Source organism: Guyanagaster necrorhizus (assembly GCF_019112545.1).
Source record: "Guyanagaster necrorhizus MCA 3950 unplaced genomic scaffold BT62scaffold_27, whole genome shotgun sequence".
Classification (NCBI taxonomy): Eukaryota; Fungi; Basidiomycota; class Agaricomycetes; order Agaricales; family Physalacriaceae; genus Guyanagaster; species Guyanagaster necrorhizus.
In genome coordinates, this window is record NW_025064906.1 from 308,303 (window position 1) to 319,833 (window position 11,531).

The 11,531-nt window shown below is 36.5% G+C and overlaps 1 protein-coding gene across 1 annotated transcript; it reads right to left on the reverse strand.

Annotated features, from left to right (window-relative positions):
* Positions 1 to 7,680: 7,680 nt before the first annotated feature.
* BT62DRAFT_922424 (uncharacterized protein) lies at positions 7,681 to 9,101 on the reverse strand (the record flags this gene model as incomplete). The annotated part of the gene is given in 10 exon segments (XM_043184398.1): positions 7,681 to 7,724; positions 7,887 to 7,908; positions 7,998 to 8,080; positions 8,129 to 8,224; positions 8,293 to 8,376; positions 8,428 to 8,493; positions 8,513 to 8,531; positions 8,616 to 8,683; positions 8,827 to 8,941; positions 9,030 to 9,101. The coding sequence occupies 10 exon segments, from the start codon at positions 9,099 to 9,101 to the stop codon at positions 7,681 to 7,683; spliced, it is 669 nt and encodes a 222-aa protein (XP_043036209.1).
* Positions 9,102 to 11,531: the final 2,430 nt, after the last annotated feature.

Sequence of the window (11,531 nt, forward strand, 5' to 3'; positions counted from 1 at the left end):
TATGTTTATTCTCTTGCCCAAAGTTACAAACACAAATTCAGGGCCAGAGTGCAAGGCTTTCTGTGCCTAATATATTGCAACTGTGAGGGTCAGAAAACTCTCCCTTCTACTCCTATAATGCAGTATTTAAATACTCTACTATGGTACTTACTAATACAATCCTACTATGGTATCTTCAAAGTATAGGACTCTGTGTTGGATCCCATGGGTACTATTTGCACACATATTGCAGTTGCTGCACTTATTCTCTTCTGAGCCAGGACTGTGCAATGTTTCCTTGCTAGCTGACCTTGGCTAGCTGGCCTAGCCAGGTCTGCTCACTTTTTTCTTGCCTCAGTGACACATCCCTAATAGCAGTAAACTGTTCTGGACTCTCAGAGTTATCTCTTATATCTGGAGTCAGCCACAATAGTTATGTTCTCTTCTCCAGTGTCTCAATATTCTCTCTGGCACATAAAATGCACTGCTTCTGGCCTGGCATGTATTAATTAACTTACCCAATATAGTATATATCATACTATAGTATGATATGGGGTCTCTCACTGTGTTAAGTGTGCTAAAGCACTCTAAGTATGCATGTGAGTCTCTGAGCAGTACATGTGCTATTCATCTCTAAGAGTAGTATTCCTCTATCTATCCTCTTGTTGTCATTATTGCATTTCTCCATTCAGCATCCAGTTATTCAGATACCTTTCTTTGGGTCCTGGATCTCTGTTCTAAAGCATGTTCCATCAGTGCATTATTGATCAATGTGATCAGGATTGCTGATCATATTTTGATCATATTTTTTTTATTTTTAGCATGCCCTCTTGTAATGGTATTGGCACATTTAGGGCCAAGTGCTAGGATCTCACATGCAGTCTAACCCCTCTGGTATTAGTCTGCTACTAGGCCATGCACTCTACTTCTTGTTACTTCAGTTTAGCCTTATGATGACTAGGTTTCTATATGCTCTTATTTTATTCTCAGTTACATGCTTACTAGACTGAAATGCAGTTCATGTATTCTCAATTTTTGCAATTTTACATGCCTGAACATAGAGAGGGCATGTCAATGCATAGGCAGAATCTTATAACTAAGACACAGATTCAGACCCTTACTAATTGGGCAGATTTCACCATCACAGCTCTGATCAATAGTAGCTGTACTAGAAGTTCCATCAACTGAGCTTTTGTCGACAAGCATTGTCTCTCAACCAAAGCCACTGCTACTCCTATCCCAGTCTATAATGCTGATGGCACTAAGAATCAAGCTGAATCAATCACTGAATTTGTAGAACTCTGTTTGACAATTGGAGACTATTTGGAGCAAATTGATTTCACTATCACAGAACTAGACACTAAGGAACTATTTCTTGAACATGATTGATTGATTTGACACAATTTGCTTATCAATTGGAAGACCAGACAGATTACTTTTACCTGGTGCTGCTGTCAGAAAATGCCATTCATACTCCTTGATACAGATCCTGAAGACAGATGGGATGAAGAGATAGAGGAGAGAGAAACTATCCTTGCAGTAGACCTCAAAGAAGCTCTGAAGATAAGAGCAGTTCATCATGCTAATGATCTTGTAGCCAAGACAAATGAGAAAAGGGAGGAGAAGATATTTGAGGAGATAGTTTCAGAATGGGCAAGGGACTACCACAATCTTTTCACCAAGAAAAGCTTTAACAAATTGCCTGCACTCAAACCATGAAACCACATGATCAAATTGATGCTGAACACTAGCACCAACTTATATTGCAAGATATACTCATTAGAATACTGTGAGCAACAGGAACTTGACAAATTTCTGAAAGAGAATCTTATCAGTGGGAGAATATGACTATTGAAGTCTCTAATAGCATCACCATTCTTCTTTGTCAAAAAGAAGGATGGCAAACCCTAGCCAGTACAGGACTATCAGTGACTTAACAAAATGATCATCAAAAACTGATATCTGCTTTCCCTTATATTGGAATTAATAGATAAACTTCATAGTGCCTGATTCTACATCAAGTTGGATGTCTGATGGAGATACAACAATGTGAGGATCAAGAAAGGAGATGAGTGGAAGATGGCATTCAGGACCAACAGAGGACTATTTGAGCTGACAGTTATGTTCTTTAGCCTGACCAACTCCCTGGCAACCTTCCAGTGGATGATGAATGACGTCTTCAAGGATCTTATTGCTACAGAAAAGGTAACAATCTATTTGGACAACATTCTAATAATGTTGAAGGGTAAGAAAGAGCACTGATGACTCATATGATAGGTACTTGAGCTGATGAGAGAGAATAAACTATTCCTCAAGGCTAAAAAGTGTGAGTTTGAGATACTAGAAACAGAATATTTAGAAGTCATCATCAGTGAGAGAAGCATTTGAATGGATCTAATCAAGGTAGCCAGAGTGATGGAGTGGCCAGAACTGACCAAGAAGAAGGAATTACAATCATTTCTTGGCTTCATGAACTTCTACTGCCAGTTCATATGAGACTACAGCAAGGTAGTACAACCAATGATCCAGCTCACCAGGAATGCACCCTGGGCCTGAGGGTTATCACAACAATCAGCATTTGATGAACTCAAAAAATGATTGGCAGAGGACATAGTACTGGCCATTTCCAGTTAGGATGGAAAATTCTGAGTTGAGATAGACTCTAGTGAAGGGATGATCAGAGTGGTCCTATTGCAAGAACAGGATGAGAAATAGAGACTCATTGCATTTCTCTCCAAGGCACTGATGCAGATGGAGCAGAATTATGAGATTTATGACAAGGAACTTCTGGCCATCATGCTCACCCTGACAGAATAGTGACATTACCTCATAAGAGCAACTTAAACCTTTGAAATATGGACTGACCATCAGAATCTCTGATATTTCTGATTTTCTCAAAAACTCAATTGCTGACAGGCCTGATGGGTAATAGAATTATCTGAATATCAATACATACTCTATTACAAAGCCAGCTCAGCAAACAAGAAGGCCAATCTGCTCAGTTGAAGAGCTGATTATAATCAGGGGGAAGAGAACAATAAAGAAGTAGTGCTGCTTAAACTGGAGCACTTTTGAGCTATGATAATACTGATGAAAGAGGAGATACATGACAAAATTCAAAGTGCTATATGCTAATCAAACCTATGGGATCAAGAGATTGTGATATCCTTGAATCACAAATATGGTATCTCCTGAAATAATGACCTTCTCTTCTATGATAGACAACTTTATATCTCTTATAACTGACCACTATGGGGGGAGATCATAGCAATAAGCCATGACCATGTAATGGCTGGATACCTGGGGATAGCCAAAATAAAGGAATTGGTACTGAGAGAGTATTGATGGCTGAAGATGTTAAAGGATGTCAAGAAGTATATTAAGAGATGTGAGACATGTCAAAGGGCCAAATCATCAATCAAGGTCTGTACTGTGCCTCTACACCTGAATAAAGTTCTGACACAGCTATAGACTCACATCTCAGTTGACATGGTTATAGGACTTCTAAACTGCAATAGCTATAATGCTATTATTATTATCATTGATTGCTTTTCCAAAGCAATTATCCCAATCACATGTTCTACAGAGCTATCTTCAGAAGGATGGGTGAAATTACTCTAAGATGAGGTCTATACTAAATATAGCATGTCATAAGTTGTCATCTTAGACTGTGGACTGCAATTTGTCTCAAAATTTATAGACAATCTGTATTGCCTACTTAACATTCATAGCAATGCTTTGACAGCCTACCACTCACAGACAGATGGTCAGACAGAGCACATCAATCAAGAAATCAAAAAGTATTTCTGTATATTTATTAATTACCAACAAGATGATTGGACTGAATGACTGGCACTTGCAGCCTTTCAATACAACAACCATATTCACTCTGCCACCAGTAAAACTCCCTTCTTCATGAATCATAGCCAACATCCAAATATAGCTAAAACCACACACACCCACATATCCACCTCTGCATCAATGAACTTTGCAGCTGACATGACAAAGATCCATCTTGAAACAGAAACTGCACTTTAAAAAGCCACCAACATCATGAAGATGCAGTATAACAAACACTGATGCATATGTCATTTATTTTAAGTCAACAATAAGGTTTGGCTTGATATGACAAACCTCCACCTTCCATGCCTGAAATAGAAACTTGATGACAAGCATATCAGTCCCTTCATAATCACAGCAAAGATAGATGCTTCAGCCTATAAGCTCCAACTACTGCTGCACTGGCAAATCTATAACATATTCAACAAGGCTCTCCTAACTCCATTTATTGTCCTGGCTTTTCCTAATCAAGAATGACCACCCTTGCCATCACTTGACCCAGTTGATGACAAAGAACATTATGAGATTGATCAAGTACTCCACTATAAAATGTGACAAGTATGTAAACATAATAAAAGTATGACTACTACTACTGACTATCTCATCAGCTGAAAAAGCTATAGACCAGAATTCAACCAATGGATCAATGAGTGTCATATGAATGCTGATGACACTATATATGACTATGAATTATCCCAATGGTCTTAAAGAGAAGATAATGTTATGATTTTTCTGCTTTTATTCTTTACATTCACAGTATTAACTTCTATTTATGCTTAGTCAGAGTGCTCATACCAGTGCTTAAGACTGTGGGGATGTTTTGATCAGCACAGCCATCACCAATCTGAAACACAAGCAACACTCTGACAACAAGACAATCAGCTTATTGTAGGTAACCACAATACTCTAGGATAATGAGCACTATAGCATAGAAACTTACAATTAGTAGTACTATATTTATCAGAAGGATGAACAGTATATAAGTAGTGTAGCCAGCACTATGTATCCCTAGTCTTGAACTATTCTTTATTCTACTGTTTTACCTCGAGTCAACTTCTTGCATTGATCTTAGGATATAACAGTTATAAACACATCATTGGACTTAAGCATGATTGTATGAACATAATACAGCACTTACTTACTATGTGTCTTAGCTCATATGTTACTCAGGCCTAACAGTTCATATGATACAAATAGCTCTGAATATTCTTTGTCAGGGTATATAAGACTATAGTGTAATTATTGTAAAAGAGAATGAATTTTGTTGTATTATGCAACTACCTAATGATAGATATCTATTTCAATAGGCCTCTTTAGCTGCTTCAGTTGCAATTATTTATAATGTATGGTGGGTCTGAAAGAATGTTAAAGAGAGTCACAATGTAGAAAGAAAAGTGAGCTATAGAAGGTATAGAGCAATTTATTACACAGCCACCATAAGTTCTTCATTATCTGCATTTACATTATTCTACTGTTCCACCTTTTTGACATTATAAAGCCACATATAACTCAACAATTTTCTGATTTGTCTAGATTCTGCAAAGATGTCAGAATCTATGAGTTTCTTCTACTACTGTTGCAAAACTTCAAGCTTCAGCTCATAGCAAGAAGATTCTTTCTAGCATGAAGATTGCCCTATATATATGCATAATCTGACTATCAGACTCTTCAGCACTATATATAGTATTTATTTGCTAACTCAGAGTCTACTTTCATCCTAAACTAACTGAAGATTTATGCTTTGAAGAACATATAAGAAGGCCTTATCTTCTAAAGCAAGGATATTCATATAGTACCTCTTAAAATTTATCTCAGTGAGTCATTTCTTGAGGTTATTGAATGCCAATTGCTGTGAGTGTTTCTATGATCATAGGGTATTCTCAGTTAGTTGGATCATAAGGCATATGATCTTGCTATAATTATGAATAAGCTATCAATAGAAGTTTGTGAACTCCAAGAATGATTGCAGTTCCTTCTTCTTCTTTGGTTTCAGCCACTCTATTACTCCCATGACCTTGATGGAGTCCATACAAACATTTCCTTTGCTGATAATGACCCTGAGATATTCTATCTCCAGCACTTCAAATTTGCACTTCTTCATCTTGAGAAAGAGTTTATGCTTTCTCATTAGCATAAATACTTATCAAACAAGTCTTTGGTGTTCCATTTGGTCTTTAGACAAGATGAGGATGTCATCCAGATAGATGGTTACTTTTCTGGTAGCAATGAGGTCTTTGAATATATCATTCATCCACTAGAAAGTTGTGGGGGAGTTCATAAGCCCAAAGAACATTACTATAGGCTTAAAGAGACTGTAGTTCATTCTAAAGGCTGCCTTTCACTCATCACTCTCTTTGATCCTGATATTGTTATATCCTCATTAGCAACATTGGTTGAACAACATTTGGAGTAGAGTGTATGCTAAAACTTCAAAATTTTTTCTAAGTCTAACAGTACCAAAAGCTAATAAAAAGTTTGCAACATCTACCAACAAGTGTTGCTTCAGATATTTGACTCTTTACACATATCAGAATCAGAAGACAGAAGAGAGCCAAACATATTGCTTGGATCTGACCTCTTCTCCTCTAATTTAGCATATACAATCTGATACTCAGAAGTCAAAGGCACATGAACTTTCAGCATAACCAAAAGTTCATAGGTATTGACTTTAAGATGGAAAAATAGAGAATCACAGGACACTACCAAGAAAGGTGGAGTTTTGAGACTATTAAAGGTCAACTGTCACCAGTTAAAAGCAGCATAGGCATCAGCTAAATCTTTAATATCATGAGAATGTGAATTAGCAGAAGTTGAGACACCAGCTATAGTGCTAAACAGAATTTAAAAGTTAACCTATACACATAAATATAAAAATTTATAAATGTACTGCCAATAGGATCATAGGAAGCAGCTGCTAAAGACATAACATTTATCTTGCCCAAAATTCTCTCTACAGAGTCTTCTGAATCCTCTACAAAAGAGAAAAACAAGATATTGCAATCAACTATTTCTCTCATATAAGTCCTACTCTAGTGATGGGCATAATTAGTACAGTCCACTTTCAGTCTCATAAGGATGCATTCCTGATTCCTAGCCACACAAGAAAGATAAGGATGATGGGCATATTAGCAGAAAAAAAAATCAGTGCATGAGATATCTTCAATCAAAATTTGCAACATATCTTGATAGGACAGGCAGAATATTCATAAGGCAAATGTTTGGGACTCCCATCACAAAAGGCACAGAAACTAGCCCCAAATTGTTGACCTTCAAAAGCCACATGTGGAATAACACATTTTGAAACCTTCTCAGCAATTTTCTGAGTGTTGTTCAAGGTTCCTTCTCTAGCAGCAAGAGTTTCAATGTTTGGGGGGTCATTCCAGCTACCTGCATCCACACTGCCCTAAAAATCAAATAAAAAGTCAGTATTAAAATGTAAAATAAAAATTTTGGAACATACCTAAAGGCTAAGACTGTCAACTGTTGACTCAGTTTGTTGCAGGCTGCTATCTTTATCTGAAAATTGAATAGTATCTCTCTTGCTTGAAGGGTTGGTACTGGTCCAAGAGGATTTGGACCATGCAGCTTCATTGCTACCTGCAACCAGAGATCTCGTAAAGACATCACTATTAACAGAGGAACTAAGATGAGGCAAGTTCTTGAGGCATTCAATAATGCTCTGTGCTGTCTTAGAAACAGTAGGAATGTCAGTGTCACTGGAGGTGACTCTAAGTCTATCAGCTCTTTGCCCTCAGAAATACCCTTTTCAAAAAGCTGAGAAACTAAAACAATAGTGTCAAGGTGGGCAGTGCAGAAAAGGTCAGAAATATGGCCCATGGTATTGTTTATTTGATGGACATCTCAGTGAAGCTTGTGAAGGAGACCCCAGAATTTGGTGATGAGAGCTATGGAAACAAAATAAGAAAAATTCATGAAAATAAAAGAAAGAACTTATAAAGCTCAGAAATGAAAACAGGCTTCAAAGTATTGACAAAGAGCTCATTGTGAACTATGCAGTCATGCTTGTGAATAGTGCATTGGAAGCACTTCATTGAGCCAGAACAAACACTCTGGCATTGCACATTGGCTCTTTTACAGGCATCACAAGCTTCACTCATTTAGAAAAGAAAGTTAGCAAATTTTAAAAGTTCACAAAATAAAAGAATGAGAGGACTTACAAAATAGCCAATCTTGCTGGCCAATTCCCATTTGAAATAGACACTTTTACATCCAACAAAAGCCCCAAAGTCTTGATCAGAGACTAGAAGATCCATAAGTTTTAAATTCTCTGATTAAATTTCTCTAAGACCTTTGGAAATAGACTCTCTCAGACTGCTACATTTGCAAACTTCCTTAGCCACCCCTTCCATAACTTTGCAAGAGTGGCCAATACTTGGTTTTGAAGCTAAAAGTTCAGAATCAGAAATAAAAAAATTCATGAAGAAAAAGAAAATGATGTATAGCTTATATTACCCTTATCATTCTTGGCAATTAAAGAATGAGAGGAGGAATTCCCATAAAGATGTTTGAAAGCAGATGCCTCAATTGCTCTTTCAGCTAGGAAAAAGAAACTGAATCAGTTGTAAAATATTAAAACCAGAAACACACTATCTTGCATATGCTTGTTGCTAGAACTAGCAACAGGTGGAGGCATTGGCAGATAAGCTTCAATAACTGTATGACCATCACATACAGAAGAAGTTACTCTCATGCTAAAGATGAGATTATCTATAATAGAAAATTAGAAAGGAGAACTTCATGAAATAAAAATGCCATATACTATTTTCAGCTCTCACTGAGGAGGGCAATGCATCTGAACTTTCTCTAGAAATATTAGAGGGACTCATTCTTCCAGTTGAAGGAACTAGAATTCAAAAGACAAAAGAGTGAGCCTCAGTAGATAACCAAAGCATCTGTGCTGGAGGCTTTGATCTAAGGCCAAAACCAGGACCATCTAAAAGAGAAAAATTAGAAAAGAAAATTACATGAATAAAAAAGTTTACATACCATTAATTGTCTGTTTTGATGCCTTAGGAGTTGAAATAAAAAAAGCCCTAACTTTTGAAGAGGAAGAAGAGTCTACTAAAGCAGAGCTTTCAGCTTCTGAAGATGCTGACTCCAGCTGAAGAAAATCAATAACAATGCCACATTTAAACTAGAGAAAGAAAGAGTTAACAAAATAAAAAGTTTAAGAACAAAAAAAAACATACTGCTTCTGCAGCAAGGAAATTGTACTCTTTGCCTGAGTTTTTCACTAATTTAGTGTCAAAGATGGCCAACATATGCTATAACTGTTACTCCCAACTATTCTATTCCTTATTGGAAAAGAATCTCTCTTCACTTTTATGTCAGGCAAGATGCAGCTGTTGTCAGACAATCAAGACAGAACATACCCAAATGTCTATGTGAGGAGCTTCCTCATAAGAATCTGGCATATGGGCCAGACAATGGTGAAAGGTGGTGAGGGTGTTAGTGAGAAACATAGAAAGTGAAGATATATTAAAAATAGGAGGATACAACTGAAGAACAAAGCTAAGATATGTCAGAAAGGCAGGTTATAGAAAAGTTTATAAATTTTATACCTCAAGAGACCATGCACAGACCAGAATCAATGCTAGCAACTAAAAAGTTTGTGAACTTTATAAACATTTTTACTCCAAATGAAAAAGCCTCTTCTGATAGGTGGAGAATACTCAGCTAAACTTTGCAAACTTCTTGGTGTGACCAGGAATATGATTTGGCACATATAAAGCTAAATCAGATATTCAAAGTAACCACTTAGTGATCAATCATATGTTACAATTGGAAAATATCAGAAAGAAATTCATGAAAGGAAAGTTTAATAGTAAATCAATGAAAAATTAAAGTCAGAGAGAGAGATGATGAGTCTCTAAACTCTGTGCACTCTGAAATAACAGGCCCCAATAATTATTTGTAACTTCTGCTCTTAAGCAGGCTTTCAGTAAACCAATCATTTCAGATTCAATGACAGTAATTTTATCAAGAACTATCCATTATTCACTGATATTCTCTTATGCATAAAGATTATATGTTATATATGAACTTTTTATTTGTCTGTGAACTTTCTTAGCCTTGTGAACTTTTCTCATCAACCATACAATGCACAAACTTTCTATGCCATAATAAGTGCCATAGACACAGTTAGCACTATGATAACCAATCAGACATATATCATTATTAGTATACATATAGTATCCTAAGATAGCCCACAAGATTCATTGTGATGCATATACAAGGCTGGCTGTGGATGTTTAAGCTTTTCACAACTAGCATGTGAAAGAGTAATAGGTTACAGGACTAACTATGTGTTTGGATAGATATTCATAAGAAATATTAGAAGAGTTAGCATATTGTTGGCTATGCAAACTTTTAAATATGTAATATTTACTAAAAGCCTCACAGTCTTTAAGGCTTCATGTAATAAAACTTTGCTAGACTCACTAAGCTATTACTGCAGTTACAAAAGCTGTTTAAATATAGCATACTTAGTATTAGTAAAAGGATAGTATAAGTAGTATACAAGATAACACAAAGAACAAGCAATATAGAGACTACTTGACACCTGTATTAAACTGTACACCAGTACAACACCTCTCTAATAGAACCAGCTACACAGACTGCCTATAGGTCAATACACATTAACTGAGAGTGCTATAGCATCTCAACAACTCTACAAGGCTTGCATATGATATTAAGTGAACTTATAAATTCATAAAATATTGCCTTGTCTTGCTTTATTCCCAAAAACATAAAAAGGATCTGCTATTCTTGTGTGTCATCCTCACACTACCTAGATCTAACAAAAAACCTTGAAAGATAACTGGAAAACATTAACCATTTCTCTAGACCCCACTAGAATCACATATAAATCCTGAAAGTTTGCATCATATATAGACTGCACCATCCAGTATCTAGGTCCTTACATGATATTCCTGTTATAGGAAAGTTTGCACACATATTGTGAGTCCCTGTAAACAAATCAGAGCCTCATACCTTTGTAGCTATACTCTGCCACATCTCTTGGGAGATTAGTCACCATATTGAGATACACAGACTAGACTCACTTGAACCAGCCTTCAGATTTTGCACCTTGATTTTACTTACCATAAGAGATTGTGTATTTTCTGCCTATAGGGACTCTCTGGCAAAACAACTTCTGGTTTATCACTGCAAGAGATTTTATGTTTCTTGCTCACAGAAAGTCTGATTAAACAATTTCTAGTTCATCAATGCAAAACATGGGAGGCTCTAAGTCATTATTTTGGACTATAGTCTGTAATTTGTCTCCAAGTTCCTTGATGATCTCTATTACCTTCTTAACATCCAAAGCAACACCTCAACTGCTTATTATTCTCAGACTGATGGGCAAACTGAGCATGCTAATCAAGAGATTGAAAAGTACCTTCAGATGTTCATCAATCACAGATAGAATAGTTAGACAGAGTGGCTTGCTCTTACTACATTCCAACACAATAATCATATTCACTCTGTGACCAACAAAACCCTCTTCTTTATTAATCATGAATGCCACCTCCACATTATGATCATGAAATAGTACAACACTATGATCTCTGCATCCTCTGACTTCATGCAGCTTATAGCTGCAATCCATGCCAAAACACACACTGCTCTTGAGAAAGCCACTGCTATCATAAAGGCACAGTATGATAAATACTGGCAGCCTGCTCATG